Source organism: Oncorhynchus masou, chromosome 23 (genome assembly GCF_036934945.1).
Source record: "Oncorhynchus masou masou isolate Uvic2021 chromosome 23, UVic_Omas_1.1, whole genome shotgun sequence".
NCBI lineage: Eukaryota > Metazoa > Chordata > Actinopteri > Salmoniformes > Salmonidae > Oncorhynchus > Oncorhynchus masou.
Genome location: NC_088234.1, coordinates 27,967,819 through 27,990,300, shown reverse-complemented (window position 1 = coordinate 27,990,300; position 22,482 = coordinate 27,967,819). Strand labels below are relative to the sequence as shown.

Here is a 22,482-nt window from a genome sequence, read left to right as displayed (position 1 = left end):
TGGTCAGCAGTAACTTTTCCCATCCAAGTACGGCACCAAGGACAAAGCTTATGGCACAAAGCTGAATTACGTGGCCAGAAGAGAGTGTTGTTATGGTTTGCACTTTCACCTTCTAATTCATGATGATTAGAACCAAAGGAATGCAACACATTTGAGAACAATGCAAACGGTAATAAACAAATCCACTCTTTTTAAAAGTCTTGTATTCACCTAATGATCATGACTACTTAGAAGCAGGTTCACACAGAGTCTTCAGCAATTACTCAGACAGAGTGGTGTTTTTTTCCCCCAGCGATGTAACCACATTGTGGCGAAAACACCAAACATTCACCTCAGCTCACCATCGTATCACCCTCGTGTCATCCTGTCGACAGGGCACACATTGAGCCCTGGCCACCAGATACTGGACGGCTTCATAACGGCTCTTGGTTTTCTTACAACACTCCCTCAGTGTCAGACACCTGTGACTGAGCCACCCAGTAGCGGAACACAGCGAGGGGCAGAATGCATACAGAGAGGCAGGAGGACAGCGAGGGGCAGAATGCATACAGAGATGCAGGAGGACAGCGAGGGGCAGACTGCATACAGAGATGCAGGAGGACAGCGAGGGGCAGAATGCATACAGAGATGCAGGAGGACAGCGAGGGGCAGACTGCATACAGAGAGGCAGGAGGACAGCGAGGGTCAGACTGCATACAGAGAGGCAAGAGGACAGCGAGGGGCAGACAGCATACAGAGAGGCAGGGGGACAGCGAGGGGCAGAATGCATACAGAGAGGCAGGAGGACAGCGAGGGGAAGACTGCATACAGAGAGGCAGGAGGACAGCGAGGGGCAGACTGCATACAGAGAGGCAGGAGGACAGCGAGGGGCAGACTCCATACAGAGAGGCAGGAGGACAGCGAGGGGCAGACTGCATACAGAGAGGAAAGAGGACATCGAGGGGCAGACTGCATACAGAGAGGCAGGAGGACAGCGAGGGGCAGACTCCATACAGAGAGGCAGGAGGACAGCGAGGGGCAGGCTGCATACAGAGAGGCAGGAGGACAGCGAGGGGCAGGCTGCATACAGAGAGGCAGGAGGACAGCGAGGGGCAGACTGCATACAGAGTGGCAGGAGGACAGCGAGGGTCAGACTGCATACAGAGAGGCAGGAGGACAGCGAGGTATTCCACTGGCACCATTTCAGTCGTACAGACAGATGGCGAGGTAAAGATAGATGCAAGTCTATCTTATCCAGCAAGTCAGAATAGAAGCTAAATATCTCTAGAGTACAGGAAGATGGGAAAGTAGAAAACAATGCTCAGAATCGGACGAATTTACAGAATATGTATGACAAGTCATCTAATATTCTGTAGTTCTATCTTATTTTGGGCTAGCGGTTTGTTCATTTTCTCTGTTTACTTTTCTTTGTTCCTCAAGTGTGCCAACACTCTTCAAGGTGAATCTCAACCCTCAGACACAGAGATCCTCACATAAGTAGGCGCCCTAATGTTGCCACGGTAACATGGCCATTTTGACTGTGCAGTAGGAGTTGTATGAGTTGGGAATGGGTTTGATCCTATGAGGTTCTATTAAGGTTGAATACTGACTAACTTTCTCTTTCTCAGCATTCATGTTTTTACTCCCTTTAAAGACCTTGTTGTTGCTCTGTGTATTATTGTTGATGATCTTTTGAAAGGTTTTTGTGTAAAAGTTGCATTATAACCCTTATGAAAGTCCCTTGCCCTACTTATTGTGGGGTTGTCAGGAAAAATGGGGCTTGAGGGCTTGGAGGGGGCTTGAGCACTTGTGGGATATGTTGGCCTGGGGATGACAAATACAACCGCAGAATACCCTCAATACACATTTCTAGAATCTCCACTCCACTCTCACTCGCTTTATCCGACCCCTATTCCGTTTAGATACACAAATTTACCTCATCAACTCAAGAAAAGGGCCAGGGTTAAGAATATGTATGATTCATGTTATGGACATTTCTGTGACTAACCTTATCATTGTCCATAAATAGAAATGTCATAATCTTTCAAACTGCCCCTAACATTTGTGCAAATTGTTTCTGTGATTGTGACCTTAACAAGATTATGGGATGCGGCAGAGGGTAGCAAATTGTTTTTTGAAGAGGGAATGTAAACTTGCCATTGATATTGTGCTATGTACTGCTAACATTTTCCCATTATGTTTAACGTCTCCAATTGGTACTCTTATGCTTGTCTGAATGATTTTGTCCTATCTTTAAAGCAATGTACTGACTTGTAAACACCCCAAATGTTTTATTAACTGTGGGTGTGATGATATTACAAAGGACAAAAAAAAGTAGTTCACAAAATAATCCAATTCCCTCCAACACTGAATATAAAGGCATAGACAAATGGGGCTAAGGCATAAAGATCTAAGAAATTGTTAACTGTGTCGGGTGATAATTGGTAGAAGGGAATAGGAATTTTAATGTTCCTTGTTTTAGCATATCTACTGGGAGGGAGGTGGGCGTTAGAACCACATCTGTAGACTGTGTTTCAGGGGGAGAAACTAGGGGCATCAGTTTCCCCCAGCTGGTCTTCGGGGTTTGAATACAGATTACAGCTAATTAGAACTGAGCCATGGAACCCACCATGCCCCAAGGCGGAAAAGGATTTGAGCCATTCTTTATGAAAACTGAAAAACACAATGAATTATTTAGAGAATTATTAGATTTTTCACACACACACAACAAGAAAAATAAATGGGGGGGGGAGTGTCGGGGGGGGGGGGGGGGGGGGGGGGTTGTTTATCACTATCCAAGAACAATCTTACACAGCTTTCTTTTTGTAATTTTTTTTTTCATGCAAAAATCATGCGGCCAATTTGTTGATGTAAGTGACCTGAACTCCGTGGTTTGCTATCTTATTTAACCCAAAGAAAACTGAGAGTTAGCGTAGAAATAGAACAGCATAGACAGGCAGACAGCAAAGGATAGCTTGTATCTAGTAGATGTTGATCTGTTGTTTAGTCTTTTGAACATGTTGTCCATGGACAACAGTAACATATATGTATAGTCATGTTCAGTCTAGAGCAAGGGAGATGTAAGGAGAGTCAGAAAATGTATTGTTATCTTTATACTATGTATTGTACATCTGTTTAGTCAGCTTAACTCTTTAAATAGAAGACTAGAGACTAACTCAACTTTAGAACTGACCTCATGTCAGGTTTTAGTGCTGTTCTAATAATGGTGTTGCTGTTTTCATTTGAACTTTTGTTGTTTTTCTTTTTTGGTCTGGAGAGGGCGCTCTGTTTTTCACTAACACTCTTTTCCCTCCGTTGTCTCTTTCTTGTCCTAGGAGGTGAATTAGTGTTGCCCATAATAACGGTGGACTCCCTAGACCCCCCATCCATCGTCACCCGCTACCCTGTAATCCCCCCGCCCCCCACCTACCGGCCCCTCCTACCCTTCCTCGAAACGACCAAAGAGTCCCTCCCCCTGCCCAACGGTCGCCCCCCCTGCCCACTGGACCAGGAGGACTGCGAGGAGGCGGGACCCATCGAGGTGTCCGCCTACGGCTCGGGTGAGATGACCGAGTCGGACGACGAGGACTATTACAAAAACTCCCCCCTCGTCACCGACAGGACAGTCCTCCCCCCTCCCCCCAACGAGAGTGGCATCCATAACCCCCACGACCGACACTTCTCCCACCGGCCCCCCAACTCCCACCGCCCCCCTCTGTCCTCCACCCCCACAGCCAACCCCAACCAGCTAGGCCCAAGGCTCAACAAGCCCGGCGGCAGCAGCAGCAAAAACCCCGCTGGCAAGATGAACACCCGGGACCAGGTGCTGCTGCCGCCCTCCAACCCCTCCTCAGACCCTGACCGCCACCGCCACGTCCCAGGTGTAACCTACCCTCCCAATTTCCCCCATGTGCCCACCCCAGACCCCACCTCCCCAGAGAGAGGAGGGCCTCCCGGCGCAGTAGAGGTAATCAGGGAGTCCAGCAGCACCACGGGCATGGTGGTAGGCATCGTGGCGGCCGCTGCCCTCTGCATCCTCATCCTGCTCTACGCCATGTATAAGTACCGTAACCGGGACGAGGGCTCCTACCAAGTAGACCAGAGCCGGAACTACATCAGTAACTCGGCCACGCAGAGCAACGGCACCCTGGTGAAGGAGAAACAGCCGGGCACAGCCAAGACAACCACCAAGAACAAGAAGAACAAAGACAAGGAGTACTACGTCTGAGACCGGCCTAGCCAGAGACAGAGGACGAAAGGAGATGCACAGAGAGAGAGGAAGGGAGGGAGGGGGAGAGAGGAGAGGGGAGAGATGGAGGGAAAGGAAGGAGAAAGGTAAGGCAGTATATGAAGTGACAACTGTAAAGTAATTAGCAAAATCTTTGTGGGCAGAGTTTCAATTATTTTAGTATATAGGTTACATTGCCGCCAAAATGACCTCCTCGCTTTCCTCCTCAACCCATTAAGAGCCTAAAGCAAAGGGAGAAAGGATGGGATTGGCACAGAAACGTTTTAAACGTCTTAATCCAACCGACACATAGTCCAATTTTTGCCACAACTATTCAAAATATTCCAGGTATTTTTCTTCAATACAGTAATATTCTTTCTCACTTAGCCTCATAACATTTTCTTTGAGAACACAAACAGACAAAGTCTTGACTACAATGGCCGCCAAACCGTTCAATACAATATAATTTTGTGCCAACAGCCATACCCAGAGCTCATGCTACAACGAAACTAGGTAATCCAGCACCATTTAAAGGGTATTGTATTGTATATAGCCTACAATCAGAGTTAAGCATGGTGATTGACTATAGAGAGACACAGGGAAGGAAGAACCACCATCAGTGTTTGAGGTTAAGTGTCTGGTTTAATTAGCTAAAAAGCTAACATATTAAATCATAAATGTATTGATTCTATCTACTAGATGGGTTTGTATTGGAAGTTCAAACCCCACTGCTAGCCAAGTACAGTAATACCAAAATACTGCCAAACATACAGAAACTAGGTGTCAAATCTGCCTCCTTCCCTCATCTAAGTATTCAAACATCACCTCACTTGTCTCTCGTGAAGTCTCTCCCTCTTTCTCTCCCTCCTTCTCTCACTCGTGAGCATCTTTTTCTGTCCCTGTCTATGGTCCTGAGGAGCTGATGCAACATTATTCTGCTATGTTTCAAGCATGTAGTAGTCATTTCCGAAGAAACTTTCTGTGGAGAAAACACACAAAAAATGACGATGATAACTAGCAAACCCCGTGTGAGGACAACACCTTGAAGCAACCAGCGGATGCTACGTATTACGTTTTAGCCGCCAAAACAACTACTGAGGCCAAAACCCTGGGTCGTCTTTCAGTTCTCCAGCAGATATCCGTAATGTGTTTGTCTTGGGGGCTCCACGCAGCATTTCCCCCTACTGAGCCCACTACCGCAGAGGATGTGGCTCACGTCGTTACAGTCCTATCACACACAAACCAGAAACCAACCTCCAGCAGACAACCTGACTTTGTTCTATATAAATATATATATGTATAGACATTCAGAGAAAAAAACCCGCTATGGACCTAACTGAGAGTGTGTCATAAGAGGAGAAATGCACTCTAATGCGCGTGCATCAGTGGACTCGGTGATAGATAACGAAGATGATGGACAATTGATACTTGACGTGAGACCGATATCCCCCACCAATCCCCTTAATCATGCACACTATGACCAACATTCAACGACAGTGGGAAACGCAGTCCCACTAAGGTGGAGATTAAAAGGAAGAGTGGGGCGGTGTATTTTTGTTTGCTGTTTTTGTTTTTTAGTTTCTTTCCCTGAAAAATGAGAGACATTTGATGGAAATTGTGAATTAATTTGCTGGAGTCCCACTGTCGCCCCTTAGTGTTGGGGGGAAAACGTACGCTACCTTGGATCTGCGTTCTTGCCTCTCATTGGTCAAGACTGATGACAGCCAATGAGGGCAAGCCCAGTGAAAAACGTTAAATGGAAAAAAACACAGAACAAGGCGAACAGCAAGTTCACTTGCTGATGTACAACAAGAACTCTAGTATTCCAATTTTCTCAACTCTATTAAAAAAGAAAACTGTACCATGAAAAGAAAAGAAAAACCTTTAAAAAAAGTTTGTGAAATGTCTAAATATTTGAATCTCTCATCCCATTACTAAGAAAATGTGTTTTCCCTATTACCATCCCTGTTCGGAGAAAAAAAATATGACAAAGATAATCAATTCTGGGAAATTTAAAATGTATATGTTATTTTTTGGTAATTAAGCAAATGTGATTTGGGTTACAAACATTAAACCTCTCCTCCATCCCTCCTACTGCCATCTCAATCCATTCTTGTCCCACGTTCATCCCTTCATCTCTCCATACCTCATCCCCTTTTCTCACAATGGCAGATTGTAGGTAACCATTTAACTGAAGACCGCACATGGTCTCATCCATCCTCTCTTTTCTATTTTCTATTGTTTTATATCTCTCTGTAACTGCTAAAGTCAAAATGGCCGCCATGTCTGGAGAATGGCTCCATCCCACCCATCCTTTTTCCTCATTCGGTTTGTCCGGTTTCTCTTTCAATCCATTGCAAAAAGAACCATCCTCCTCCCAGTATCTTCCTGTTCTTTCTAAATGTTATTGTAAAGTGTTCCAGTGAGATTACTCTAAATATGTGTACATTAACAGAGGGGAATACACTTGGTTATATACTTCTTCTACCTCTTGTTGCGTGGTCTGTTGGTCTCAATCAGTTAAATATATTGCAGGTGTTGTTGTTTTTCAGACTGGAAGGTGTTAATACTTCTACTTTAACCTCGACATAACACTTAACAAAGTGTCTCTTAGTTCATCTTGCATGAGTAGTCTAGCTGCGGCATCATAGATAATAGTGAGGCCAGATATGAATGGTGTTATTCCAGCATTTGCTCATCACACTTTTTAAAAGTCATTACACGAGTTTGTGTGTGACACACACACAGGTCTCCATTTATACACATACACCAACATCATAACAACATAACAAGGAGCCTGCCTGCCTTCCAAGATGCGTAAGTGACGAGTGGAAGAGGCCATAAAGGTGCCGCATTGCTTCCTAACCTACACACAGACTGTAAACTGGCTGAAACCCCATATTCCCTTATAATGAGCACACACACTATGAAGAACATCTGGCTCCCAACCCCAGAGTGGTGAATGTTCCGCTGGTAGTGATGATAATCATCTACATCCCCTTGGCTCTCACAATCCTGGAGGTACAGTATTCCATCTGACCAAGACCTGCGCAAGGGACACAAGGACACAGGTAAGAGTTACTTGACTTAGAGGAAGATGAAGTGTCTCGTCTTACAGTGGCCTCCAACGGTGAACTCTTCCATAGACGATGTACATCTGGTGTAAGGTCATCTGCAGCAGGGTAGGTCAGGGTTTCCCAAACTTGGTCCTGGGCCCCCGCCCGGGTACACATTTTCCCTCCAATTCTTGTCGGTGTTTCCTCTCCATTTCATCATCCGTTCTTTCCCTCGCTGTGGCCGTTTGCTCCCGTCTTCCCCAACATGACAGGTCACCCCAAACACTACTCCTCTTAACTCGTCTGGAGAAGTGAGAGAGCTTTGCATCGACGCTAACCCCCTTCTTTTTCTTCTCTGAAAATACCCACGTTTGTTCCTCTCAAGCTTGCTTCGCTCTGCATTCATCAAAAACGTCTATGGCGTCTTTATTTCCCCCATGGCTACGCATTGTTGAGAAAAGCGCTGTGGTAAACAAGCCTCAAACACAGCCGTCACAAGGAATACAGTATCGCTTCCCTCAACGAGCCATCAGCTCTGACATCAACTGAAGCAGCCGCTGTGGCATGCAAAATTAGTGTGTGCTGCTGTGTGCGTGTTTGTGTGTGTTCCCGTTCGCGAAGGGACTTCAGTCCCACTTTCTTGTTTATTCACTTCATTCTGTCAGATGCTCAAATGGCTTGTGTGATGTACAGTGTGTGGGTGTTCCCCCAGGCACAGCGTTTTAAATGACAGAGGAGCATCCCTCGGGGTTAGGAGTTGTAACGTTGAAGACAACAGGGCAGGTAATCCTTCTAGTCCTTCTAGTCACCTGTAAAGGGATTTTGGGGCAGGGACTCATCTGTGCTATTAGACTGGCAGGCCATGATAGAACTCTGGGTATTGTTTTTGCTAACATGGTATCGAAGATGCAGTGACATCTTGTCCCATATTGCTTCGTGAAAGAATTAGAGACACGGCAAAAAGGAATATAAATATGTATTCCTGTGCGTGTGTGAACACGTGGTTGTATGTGTGTCTCAGTTCCCAGTGCCACGAACAACCCAGCTATATGCTATGTTAAAGCTTATCTACACCCTAAAAAAATCGATTATAATAACAAATTCATTTAAAAAACGGCTTCAGTGTGCCGAACAGCTGCTGTGTGTTAACACCATCCCAATCTGTGTCATACGCCTCTCTCTCTCCACTACTGTGGGCTTTCTCTCCTAACCCTCCCCAACAATCAAGTCTCCTCCACCGAGTGCATCATGTGTTACTGATCTAGAAATCTCTGAACCGCCTGGGGTGGGTCTGATGACACACCAACTGATCTAGGGCCTGTTGAAACCACAGGAGTCTTTCTCTGATGCCATACTAGTTGCAGAAGCCCATCGCCATCTCTCTCTCTCTCTCTCTCTCTCTCTCTCTCTCTCTCTCTCTCTCTCTCTCTCTCTCACTTCTCAGTGTGTAGAAATTCACAAGATGGGTTGCGGCAGAGGGACATATTGACAGCCCCTGATGGGCTTTACACAAATAGATGCCCAATTTACAAGTCAAATATGTAACGGGAGCTATCTGTGTGGTAGGGAGAGAGAATGAAGGAGAGAAAGAGATGGTACGAGAGGGAAAGAAGAAAAGAAAGAAAGAGTATGAGAGAGAGAGAGTAAGATAAAGGGAGAGTGAGAGAAAGTAAAGAGAGCGGGAAGGAGAAAGAGTAAGAGAAAGGGAGAGTGAGAGAAAGTAATAAAGAGTGTGAGAGTGCAGTGCGGAACTCAGCAGCGCTGTAGGCATACTGAAGCACAGGGACGTGGAATGACGAATGAACATATGCTGTAGGGACCTGCCACAAAGCACTAGTCACTGGAATAGAGACATTCTCACTGCACTGATCAATCAATCGACTGTCAGAGGATAAGAGCAGCTCACAGGGAGACGGAAAGATGGAGGGAGAGAGAGACGGCGATGGGATGGAGTGATCTGTATTGCAAAGGGGAGATGGGTAGCTGATATTGCCGGAGCGCTACAGAGGAGTGAGCCTGGAACTGTGTGTGTGTGTGTGTGTGTGTGTGTGTGTGTGTGTGTGTGTGTGTGTGTGTGTGTGTGTGTGTGTGTGTGTGTGTGTGTGTGTGTGTGTGTGTGTGTGTGTGTGTGTGTGTGTGTGTGTGTGTGTGTGTGTGTGTGTGTGTGTGTGTGTGCCTTTTTCCCGAGCTGCACCATTCTTCCCCTAGTATTTCTGCCAGTGGTTGCCATGGTAACCTGGTACCTTCATTGTCAAATCAAATCAAACGTTATTGGTCACATACACATATTTAGCAGATGTTATTACAGATGAAATGCTTGTGTTCCTAGCTCCAACAGTTCAGTAGTATCTAACAATTCACAACAATACACACAAATCTAAAAGTGAAAGAATGGAATTAAGAAATATATAAATATTAGATTGAGCAATGTCGGAGTGGCATTGACTAAGATACAGTAGAATAGAATACAGTATATACATATGAGATGAGTAAAGCAGTATGTAAACATTATTAAAATGACTAGTGTTCCATTATAAAAGTGGCCAGTGATTCCAAGTAATTTATATAGGGCAGCAGCCTCTAAGGTGCAGGGTTGCGTAACCAGGTGGACGCTGGCTAGTGAGGGCTATTTAACAGTCTGATGGCCTTGAGATAGAAGCTGTTTTTCAGTCTATCGGCCCCAGCTTTGAAGCAGCTGTACTGACCTCGCCTTGTGGATGATAATGGGGTGAACAGGCTCAGGTGGTTCAGGTGGCTGATGTCCTTGATGATCTTTTTGGCCTTCCTGTGACATTGGGCGCTGTAGGTATCCTGGAGGGCAGGTATTTTGCCAACGGTGATGCATTAGGCAGACCGAACAACCCTCTGGAGAGCCCTGCGGTTGCGGGCGGTGCAGTTGCCATACCAGGCGGTGATACAGCCTGTGAGGCTTAACACTCACTCTTAACATGTCTTACTCACGTCGGTCACGGAGAAGTAGAGCCCACAGTCCTTGGTAGCGGCCGCGTCGGTGGCCCTGTGTTATCCTCAAAGTGGGCAAAGAAGGTGTTTAGCTTGTCCGGAAGCAAGACGTCAGTGTCCGCGATGTGGCTGGTTTTCCCTTTGTAGTCTGTGATTGTCTTGTGTCTGTGGCGTTGAATTGTGACTCCACTTTGTCTCTGTACTGACATTTTGCCTGTTTGGAATAACTACACTATATTCGGCCATATTACCAGTCACCTTGCCATGGTTAAATGTGGTGGTTTGTGCTTTCATTTTTGCGCGAATACCTGCCATCTATCCACGGTTTCTGGTTTGTGTAGGTTTTAACAGTCACAGTGGGTACAACATCTCCTACACACTTCCTGATGAACTCAGTTACAGTATCCGTGTATTCATCAATGTTATTCTCAGAGGCTACCCGGAACATATCCCAGTCCGCATGATGAAAACAATCTTGAAGCATGGATTCCGATTTGGTCAAACCGGCATTGAATAGACCTTAGCACGGGTACTTCCTGTTTAAGTTGCTTTGTTAAAATCCCCAGCTAAAATAAATGTGGCCCCAGGATATGTGTTTTCCAGTTTGTATAAAGTCCCGTGTAGATCTTTGAGGGCCGTCGTGGTATCAGCTTGAGGGAGAATATACTTGGCTGTGACTTTAACCGAAGATAATTGTCTTGGGAGGTAATACGGTTGGCATTTAATTGTGCGGTATTCTAGGTCGGGTGAACAAAAAGACTTGAGTTTCAGTATGTTATCACAATCACACCATGAGTAGTTAATCATGAAACATACACGGCCGCTTTTCTTCTTCCTGGAGAGTTCTTTATTCCTGTCTGCGCAATGTACTGAGAACCCAGCTGGCTGTATGGACGGGACAGTATATCCCGAGAGAGCCATGTTTCCATGAAACAAAGTATGTTAAATTCCCTGATGTCTCTCTGGAAAGAGATCCTCGCCCTGAGCTCATCTACTTTATTATCCAGAGACTGAACATTTGCGAGTAAGCAGAGCTGCCGTATCTATCTGTGCCATCTTACCTGTGTGTTGTGTGTTTTGGATGTAACCGCAATGTTGAGACCAGCAGCAGACATCACAGTGTGTTCACACAGCCCATGCAACCACTCCCTGTGGAATTCTAATGACCACCTTACCAATAACAAGCTACATAATTGTAATTGATTAATTCATCATGTTTTAGATGAATCATACATTAATCATATGCTCATTCATGCGCAACAAATTAAGGACACAAAATAATGAATAGGTGCTCATTAAATAGGCCTATATGCCATTGTAATTAGGCCACTGTGGCATTGAAGCAAATATCCAGCTTGCTGTGTTATATTCTCTGAATGTAGTTAGATTCTATTCTACTAAGATCTACTTATTATTCCATTCAACTCAATGAAACCAATGATGATATTGAAGCTGACCAGACAATTCACATGCTTTCAGGTGAAAATAATACCAGAATGCCAAGGGAGGAGGGGAAACCGCATTAGCAACAATCCCTATAGGAAGACATTGTGGTGACCAAGCACAATAGGATGGAATGACCCACAAAAGGTAAAGTTGAATCACCATCTGTGGAACAGTGATGGGGTAGAGGAAAACAGAGGAGTTGAGAAGAAAAGACAAGAAAGAAAGAAAGAAAGAAAGAAAAGGAAAGAAAGAAAGAAAGAAAGAAAGAAAGAAAGAAAGAAAGAAAGAAAGAAAGAAAGAAAGAAAGAAAGAAAGAAAGAAAGAAAGAAAGAAAGAAAGAAAGAAAGAAAGAAAGAAAGAAAGAAAGAAAGAAAGAAAGAAAGAAAGAAAGGAAAAGATATGAAGGAGATGGGGTCAGGAAATAAAGTCCATGTAGCCAGCAACAGCTCCAATTCATTATATGCTTAAGGACTTTCTGAATTTCATTTGAATAATAGATCAGGCAGAGCACCTGAAACCAATCTTTCATCATTCTGCTGCACTGGAGTCACACAGCAGGGCTATGGAGGCCTTTTACGAACACAGCCCTGCTATGGATGGCTCTTAAGAACACAGCCCTGCGATGGAGGCCTCTTAAGAACACAGCAGGGCTATGGAGACATCTTAAGAACACAGCCCTGCTATGGAGGACTCTTAAGAACACAGCAGGGCTATGGAGGCCTCTTAAGAACACAGCCCTGCTATGGAGGACTCTTAAGAACACAGCAGGGCTATGGAGGCCTCTTAAGAACACAGCCCTGCTATGGAGGACTCTTAAGAACACAGCAGGGCTATGGAGGTCTCTTAAGAACACAGCCCTGCTATGGAGGACTCTTAAGAACACAGCCCTGCTATGGAGGACTCTTATTAAGAACACAGCCCTGCTATGGAGGGCTCTTAAGAACACAGCAGGGCTATGGATGTCTCTTAAGAACACAGCAGGGCTATGGAGGCCTCTTCAGAACACAGCCCTGCTATGGATGGCTCTTAAGAACACAGCAGGGCTATGGAGGCCTCTTCAGAACACAGCCCTGCTATGGATGGCTCTTAAGAACACAGCAGGGCTATGGATGGCTCTTAAGAACACAGGAGGGTTATGGATGGCTCTTAAGAACACAGCAGGGCTATGGAGGCCTCTTAAGAACACAGCCCTGCTATGGATGACTCTTAAGAACACAGCAGGGCTATGGAGGCCTCTTAAGAACACAGCCCTGCTATGGAGGACTCTTAAGAACACAGCAGGGCTATGGAGGCCTCTTAAGAACACAGCCCTGCTCTCTTAAGAACACAGCAGGGCTATGGAGGCCTCTTAAGAACACAGCCCTGCTATGGAGGACTCTTAAGAACACAGCAGGGCTATGGAGGCCTCTTAAGAACACAGCCCTGCTATGGAGGACTCTTAAGAACACAGCCCTGCTATGGATGGCTCTTAAGAACACAGCAGGGCTATGGATGCTCTTAAGAACACAGCAGGGCTATGGAGGCCTCTTAAGAACACAGCCCTGCTATGGAGGACTCTTAAGAACACAGCAGGGCTATGGATGGCCTCTTAAGAACACAGCATGGGGCTTATGGCCCTGCTATGGATGGCTCTTAAGAACACAGCAGGGCTATGGATGGCTCTTAAGAACACAGCAGGGCTATGGAGGCCTCTTAAGAACACAGCCCTGCTATGGATGGCTCTTAAGAACACAGCCCTGCTATGGATGGCTCTTAAGAACACAGCAGGGCTATGGAGGCCTCTTAAGAACACAGCCCTCCTATGGATGGCTCTTAAGAACACAGCAGGGCTATGAAGGATTTTTAAGAACACAGCAGGGCTATGGATGGCTCTTTAGAACACAGCCCTGCTATGGATGGCTCTTAAGAACACAGCCCTGCTATGGATGGCTCTTAAGAACACAGCAGGGCTATGGAGGCCTCTTAAGAACACAGCCCTGCTATGGATGGACTCTTAAGAACACAGCAGGGCTATGGAGGCCTCTTAAGAACACAGCCCTGCTATGGATGGCTCTTAAGAACACAGCAGGGCTATGGAGGCTCTTAAGAACACAGCCCTGCTATGGATGGCTCTTAAGAACAACACAGCAGAACACAGGCTATGGAGGACTCTTAAGAACACAGCAGGGCTATGGAGGCCTCTTAAGAACACAGCCCCTCTAAGAACACAGCAGGGCTATGGAGGCTCTTAAGAACACAGCCCTGCTATGCTATGGAGGACTCTTAAGAACACAGCCCTGCTATGGATGGCTCTTAAGAACACAGCAGGGCTATGGATGGCTCTTAAGAACACAGCCCTGCTATGGAGGCCTCTTAAGAACACAGCCCTGCTATGGAGGACTCTTAAGAACACAGCCCTGCTATGGATGGCTCTTAAGAACACAGCAGGGCTATGGATGGCTCTTAAGAACACACTATGGAGGCCTCTTAAGAACACAGCCCTGCTATGGAGGCTATGGAGGCCTCTTAAGAACACAGCCCCTATGGATGGCTCTTATGGAGGCCTCTTAAGAACACAGCCCTGCGATGGAGGCCTCTTAAGAACACAGCAGGGCTATGGAGGCCTCTTAAGAACACAACACTTAAGAACACAGCAGCTATGGAGGCCTCTTAAGAACACAGCCCTGCTATGGAGGACTCTTAAGAACACAGCCCTGCTATGGATGGCTCTTAAGAACACAGCAGATGGCTAAGAACACAGCAGGGCTATGGAGGCCTCTTAAGAACACAGCCCTGCTATGGAGGACTCTTAAGAACACAGCAGGGCTATGGAGGCCTCTTAAGAACACAGCCCTGCTATGGAGGACTCTTATTAAGAACCCAGCCCTGCTATGGATGGCTCTTAAGAACACAGCAGGGCTATGGATGGCTCTTAAGAACACAGCAGGGCTATGGAGGCCCTGCTATGGATGGCTCTTAAGAACACAGCCCTGCTATGGATGGCTCTTAAGAACACAGCAGGGCTATGGAGGCCTCTTGAACACAGCCCTCCTATGGATGGCTCTTAAGAACACAGCAGGGCACAGCAGGGCTGGATGGAGGCCTCTTAAGAACACAGCCCTGCTATGGATGGCTCTTAAGAACACAGCAGGGCTATGGAGGCCTCTTAAGAACACAGCCCTGCTATGGATGACTCTTAAGAACACAGCAGGGCTATGGAGGCCTCTTAAGAACACAGCCCTGTTATGGTTGGCTCTTAAGAACACAGCAGGGCTATGGAGGCCTCAGGGCTATGGAGGCCTCTTAAGAACACAGCCCTGCTATGGATGGCTCTTAAGAACACAGCAAGGCTATGGAGGCCTCTTAAGAACACAGCCCTGCTATGGAAGACTCTTAACAGCAGGGCTATGGATGGCTCTTAAGAACACAGCCCTGCTATGGATGGCTCTTAAGAACACAGCAGGGCTATGGAGGACTCTTAAGAACACAGCCCTGCTATGGAGGACTCTTAAGAACACAGCCCTGCTATGGAGGACTCTTAAGAACACAGCCCTGCTATGGATGGCTCTTAAGAACACAGCAGGGCTATGGATGGCTCTTAAGAACACAGCCCTGCTATGGAGGCCTCTTAAGAACACAGCCCTGCTATGGAGGACTCTTAAGAACACAGCCCTGCTATGGATGGCTCTTAAGAACACAGCAGGGCTATGGATGGCTCTTAAGAACACAGCAGGGCTATGGAGGCCTCTTAAGAACACAGCCCTGCTATGGATGGCTCTTAAGAACACAGCAGGGCTATGGAGGACTCTTAAGAACACAGCCCTGCTATGGATGGCTCTTAAGAACACAGAACTATGGAGGCCTCAGAACACAGCCCTGCTATGGATGACTCTTGGATGGCGATGGAGGCCTCTTAAGAACACAGCAGGGCTATGGAGGCCTCTTAAGAACACAGCCCCGATGGAGGCTAAGAACACAGCAGGGCTATGGAGGCCTCTTAAGAACACAGCCCTGCTATGGAGGACTTATTAAGAACAGCCCTGCTATGGATGGCTCTTAAGAACACAGCAGGGCTATGGATGGCTGTTAAGAACACAGCAGGGCTATGGAGGCCTCTTAAGAACACAGCCCTGCTATGGATGGCTCTTAAGAACACAGCCCTGCTATGGATGGCTCTTAAGAACACAGCAGGGCTATGGAGGATGAACACAGCCCTCCTATGGATGGCTCTTAAGAACACAGCAGGGCTATGAAGGATTTTTAAGAACACAGCAGGGCTATGGATGGCTCTTTAGAACACAGCCCTGCTATGGATGGCTCTTAAGAACACAGGCTATGGATGGCTCTTAAGAACACAGCAGGGCTATGGAGGCCTCTTAAGAACACAGCCCTGCTATGGATGGCTCTTAAGAACACAGCAGGGCTATGGAGGACTCTTAAGAACACAGCAGGGCTATGGAGGCCTCTTAAGAACACAGCCCTGCTATGGATGGCTCTTAAGAACACAGCAGGGCTATGGAGGACTCTTAAGAACACAGCCCTGCTATGGATGACTCTTAAGAACACAGCAGGGCTGGAGGACTCTTAAGGAGGCCTCTTAAGAACACAGCCCTGCGATGGCCTCTTAAGAACACAGCAGGGCTATGAGGCCTCTTAAGAACACAGCAGGGCTATATAAGAACACAGCAGGGCTATGGAGGCCTCTTAAGAACACAGCAGGGCTAACTTAAGAACACAGCCCTGCGATGGAGGTACTCTTAAGAACACAGCAGGGCTATGGAGGACTCTTAAGAACACAGCCCTGCTATGGAGGACTCTTAAGAACACAGCCCTGCTATGGAGGACTCTTAAGAACACAGCCCTGCTATGGATGGCTCTTAAGAACACAGCAGGGCTATGGATGGCTCTTGGATGGCCTCTTAAGAACACAGCCCTGCTATGGATGGCCTCTTAAGAACACAGCCCTAAGAACACAGCAGGGCTATGGAGGCCTCTTAAGAACACAGGCGATGGATGGATGGCTCTTAAGAACACAGCAGGGCTATGGATGGCTCTTAAGCTAACTGGTATTGGCTCTTAAGAACACAGCAGGGCTATGGAGGCCTCTTAAGAACACACCTGCAGCCCTAAGAACACAGCAGGGCTATATGGATGGCCTCTTAAGAACACAGCTATGGGGCCTCTAAGAACACAGCCCTGGATGGGACTCTTAAGAACACAACAGGGCTATGGAGGCCTCTTAAGAACACAGCCCTGCTATGGAGGACTCTTATTAAGAACCCAGCCCTGCTATGGATGGCTCTTAAGAACACAGCAGGGCTATGGATGGCTGTTAAGAACACAGCAGGGCTATGGAGGCCTCTTAAGAACACAGCCCTGCTATGGATGGCTCTTAAGAACACAGCCCTGCTATGGATGGCTCTTAAGAACACAGCAGGGCTATGGACTCTTAAGAACACAGCCCTGCTATAAGAACACAAGGGCTATGGATGGCTCTTAAGAACACAGCCCTGCTATGGATGGCTCTTAAGAACACAGCCCTGCTATGGATGGCTCTTAAGAACACAGCAGGGCTATGAAGGATTTTTAAGAACACAACAGGGCTATGGAGGCCTCTTAAGAACACAGCCCTGCGATGGAGTACTCTTAAGAACACATCAGGGCTATGGAGGCCTCTTAAGAACACAGCCCTGCTATGGAGGACTCTTATTAAGAACCCAGCCCTGCTATGGATGGCTCTTAAGAACACAGCAGGGCTATGGATGGCTGTTAAGAACACAGCAGGGCTATGGAGGCCTCTTAAGAACACAGCCCTGCTATGGATGGCTCTTAAGAACACAGCCCTGGTATGGATGGCTCTTAAGAACACAGCAGGGCTATGGAGGCCTCTTAAGAACACAGCCCTCCTATGGATGGCTCTTAAGAACACAGCAGGGCTATGGAGGACTCTTCTTAAGAACACACTATGGAGCTCAGAACACAGGCTATGGATGGCTCTTAAGAACACAGCAGGGCTATGGAGGCCTCTTAAGAACACAGCCCTAAGAACACAGCAGGGCTATGGAGGCCTCTTAAGATATGGATGGCTCTTAAGAACACAGCAGGGCTATGAAGGATGGCTCTTAAGAACACAGCAGGGCTATGGATGGCTCTTTAGAACACAGCCCTGCTATGGATGGCCTCTTAAGAACACAGCAGGGCTATGGAGCCTCTTAAGAACACAGCTGTTATGGGGCTCTTAAGAACACAGCAGGGCTATGGAGGCCTCTTAAGAACACATCCCTGCTATGGAGGACTCGTAAGAACACAGCAGGGCTATGGAGGCCTCTTAAGAACACAGCCCTGCTATGGATGGCTCTTAAGAACACAGCCCTGCTATTAAGAAACACAGCCTCTTAAGAACACAGCCCTGTTATGGATGGCTCTTAAGAACACAGCAGGGCTATGGAGGCCTCTTAAGAACACAGCCCTGCTATGGATGGCTCTTAAGAACACAGCAGGGCTATGGAGGACTCTTAAGAACACAGCCGGGCTATGGAGGCCTCTTAAGAACACAGCATGGATGGCTATGGCTATGGAGGCCTCTTAAGAACACAGCCCTGCTATGGAAGACTCTTAAGAACAGCAGCTATGGAGGCCTCTTAAGAACACAGCCCTGCGATGGAGGCCTCTTAAGAACACAGCAGGGCTATGGAGGCATCTTAAGAACACAGCAGGGCTATGGAGGCCTCTTAAGAACACAGCAGGGCTATGGAGGCCTCTTAAGAACACAGGCGATGGAGTACTCTTAAGAACACAGCAGGGCTATGGAGGCCTCTTAAGAACACAGCCCCGATGGAGGCCTCTTAAGAACACAGCAGGGCTATGGAGGCATCTTAAGAACACAGCAGGGCTATGGAGGCCTCTTAAGAACACAGCAGGGCTATGGAGGCCTCTTAAGAACACAGCCCTGCGATGGAGTACTCTTAAGAACACAGCAGGGCTATGGAGGCCTCTTAAGAACACAGCCCTGCTATGGAGGACTCTTAAGAACACAGCCCTGCTATGGAGGACTCTTATTAAGAACCCAGCCCTGCTATGGATGGCTCTTAAGAACACAGCAGGGCTATGGATGGCTGTTAAGAACACAGCAGGGCTATTGAGGCCTCTTAAGAACACAGCCCTGCTATGGATGGCTCTTAAGAACACGGCCCTGGTATGGATGGCTCTTAAGAACACAGCAGGGCTATGGAGGCCTCTTAAGAACACAGCCCTCCTATGGATGGCTCTTAAGAACACAGCAGGGCTATGGAGGCATCTAAGAACACAGCAGGGCTATGGAGGCATCTTAAGAACACAGCAGGGCTATGGAGGCCTCTTAAGAACACAGCAGGGCTATGGAGGCCTCTTAAGAACACAGCCCTGCGATGGAGTATAAGAACACAGCAGGGATGGCCTCTTAAGAACACAGCCCTGCGATGGAGGCCTCTTAAGAACACAGCAGGGCTGGAGGCATGGAGGCCTCTTAAGAACACAGCAGGGCTATGGAGGCCTCTTAAGAACACAGCCCTGCGATGGAGTACTCTTAAGAACACAGCAGGGCTATGGAGGCCTCTTAAGAACACAGCCCTGCTATGGAGGACTCTTAAGAACACAGCCCTGCTATGGAGGACTCTTATTAAGAACCCAGCCCTGCTATGGATGGCTCTTAAGAACACAGCAGGGCTATGGATGGCTGTTAAGAACACAGCAGGGCTATGGAGGCCTCTTAAGAACACAGCCCTGCTGGATGGAACACAGCCCTGGTATGGATGGCTCTTAAGAACACAGCAGGGCTATGGAGGCCTCTTAAGAACACAGCCCTCCTATGGATGGCTCTTAAGAACACAGCAGGGCTATGAAGGATTCTTAAGAACACAGCAGGGCTATGGATGGCTCTTTAGAACACAGCCCTGCTATGGATGGCTCTTAAGAACACAGCCCTGCTATGGATGGCTCTTAAGAACACAGCAGGGCTATGGAGGCCTCTTAAGAACACATCCCTGCTATGGAGGACTCGTAAGAACACAGCAGGGCTATGGAGGCCTCTTAAGAACACAGCCCTGCTATGGATGGCTCTTAAGAACACAGCCCTGCTATGGAGGCCTCTTAAGAACACAGCAGGGCTATGGAGGCCTCTTAAGAACACAGCCCTGTTATGGTTGGCTCTTAAGAACACAGCAGGGCTATGGAGGCCTCTTTAGAACACAGCCCTGCTATGGATGGCTCTTAAGAACACAGCAGGGCTATGGAGGCCTCTTAAGAACACAGCAGGGCTATGGGGGACTCTTAAGAACACAGCCCTGCTATGGATGGCTCTTAAGAACACAGCAGGGCTATGGAGGCCTCTTAAGAACACAGCAGGGCAATGGAGGCCTCTTAAGAACACAGCAGGACTATGGAGGCCTCTTAAGAACACAGCCCTGCTATGGATGGCTCTTAAGAACACAGCAGGGCTATGGAGGCCTCTTAAGAACACAGCAGGGCTATGGGGGACTCTTAAGAACACAGCCCTGCTATGGATGGCTCTTAAGAACACAGCAGGGCTATGGAGGCCTCTTAAGAACACAGCAGGGCAATGGAGGCCTCTTAAGAACACAGCAGGACTATGGAGGCCTCTTAAGAACACAGCCCTGCTATGGATGGCTCTTAAGAACACAGCAGGGCTATGGAGGCCTCTTAAGAACACAGCAGGGCTATGGAGGCCTCTTAAGAACACAGCCCTGCTATGGATGGCTCTTAAGAACACAGCAGGGCTATGGAGGCCTCTTAAGAACACAGCAGAGCTATTGAGAACTTTTAAGAACACCATGTATTAAGCCTGTTGTATAACAGCTAACGCTGCATACTCTGCATACTCATAATATGTTCAATTGCACCACAGGTGGCCTTGAATCAAAGGAAGCTTTAAAGGAAAACTCCACCCATTATTTGGTATTTGTTCCATTAGTCCATTCTTGATATAGTCCCATAATGTTTTGCATGTCAACAATCAAGTTTTCAAGATATGTATCTTTCAAAACACTGAAATTTGGCGCATATGATGCAACATAAATCATACTGGCCAGATTTCTGTATTTTGAAACTTTTCCTTTAAGTCTTCAGAGGCAGGAGGAGCAAACATGGAGTGGAATATCGTCCTCGGCACTAAGGCTACAGGAGATGATATCTATATATGCTGTCCCATCTTTGTTTATCTCTATTGTTTTATGGTGAATGTATCCTGCAGAGCTTTTTCACGAGTCTGTGAGATTTGTTTCGTTCTGTGTCCTTTTCTCTTTTCTTTATCTCTCTCTTCCTCTTATCATTGTTTAACTTTTGGGATCAACGTTTTATACTGAACTAAAATATAAACGCAACATGTAAAGTGTTGGTCCCATGATTCACGAGCTGAAATAAAAAGATCCCTGAAATGTTTCATAAGCACAAAAAGCTTCTTCTTTTTTTCTCTCTCAAATGTTGTGCACACGTTACAGCATGAACTGAGATACTTCGTATGTTAAAGTATTTGTTCCCCTAGGTTAAGTCCAATACCTAACATCAAATTGTATTTGTCACTTGCGCCGAGTACAACAACCTTACCGTGAAATGCTTCCTTACAAGCACTTAACCAACAATGCAGTTCAAGAAATAGAGTTAAGAATATATTTACTAAATAAACAAAAGTACAAAAAATGAAATAATAATAACGAGGATATATACAGGGTGTACCGGTAGAGGGTCAATGTGCCGGTGTACAGGTTAGTCGAGGTAATTTGAACATGTAGGTAGTGACTATGCATAGATAATAAACAGCGAGTAGCAGCGGTGTAAAAACAAATTGGGGGGGGGGGGGGTGGGGGGGATAGAATGTAAAAAAAGAAAAAGTCTTATGGCTTGGGGGTAGAAGGGGTAGGAGCCGTTTGGACCTTTTGGACCTAGACCTGGCGGCAATCAAATTTGCCGCCTGGTAGCAGAGAGAACAGTCTATGACTTGGGTGACTGGAGTCTTTGACAATTTTTTGGGCCTTCCTCTGACACCGTCTAGTATGTAGGTCCTGGATGGCAGGAAGCTTGGCCCCAGTGATGTACTGGGCCGTACGCACTAACACCTGTAGAGCCTTACGGTCGGATGCCGAACAGTTGCCATACCAGGCGGTGATGCAATAACTTTTTGAGGATCTGGGGACTCATGCCACTCCTGATGGAGAAATGTGTTGTCGTGCCCTCTTCACGACTGTCTTGGTGTGTTTGAACCATGATAGTTTTTTGATGATGTGGACACCAAGGAATTTGAAACCCTCGACCCGCTCCTCTACAGCCCCATCGATGTGAATGGGGGTGTGTTTGGCCCTCCTTTTCCTGTAGTCCACGATCAGCTCTTTTGTCTTGCTCGTGTTGAGGGAGAGGTTGTTGTCCTGGCACCACACTGCCAGTTCTCTGACCTCCTCCCTATAGGCCGTCTCATCGTCATCACTGTTGTGTCGTCAGCCTGTTTTGCAACCTTTTTCCCACGTTGGAGAGTATATCCGTGGACAGTTTTGAGAAGGTAATTGGTGTTTTGCATCGCAAAGCAGTACACTGGTAATAATCAAATCCAATTATTAGCTGCTGCCACCCCATCCAAATCAAAACCTAACATGGATGTCAATGTTTACGCACAATAATAATTCTCTTTTATTGGGGTGCATCCCCAAGTACTCTACCCATCTCAGTACTATTTTGGGGTTGCAGCTCAACATTATAGTGTGGGGGTTGCATCTGAAAACTCTTGGTACGCTAACCATCTCAATACTCTATTGTGGGGGTTGCATCTGAAAACTCTTGGTACGCTAA

The 22,482-nt window shown here is 46.9% G+C and overlaps 1 protein-coding gene across 7 annotated transcripts in view; it reads left to right on the top strand.

Moving 5' to 3' along the window:
- The window catches only part of LOC135510695 (neurexin-2-like), a 977,907-nt gene extending 971,213 nt beyond the window's left edge, over window positions 1–6,694 (top strand). For all 7 annotated transcript variants that reach the window (XM_064931818.1, XM_064931817.1, XM_064931819.1 and 4 more), the window contains one exon: window positions 3,315–6,694. In XM_064931818.1, coding sequence (XP_064787890.1) covers window positions 3,315–4,207 — 893 coding nt within the window. In that variant the 3' untranslated portion in view covers window positions 4,208–6,694. The remainder of the gene's footprint in view (window positions 1–3,314) is intronic.
- The last annotated feature ends 15,788 nt before the right edge of the window (window positions 6,695–22,482 follow it).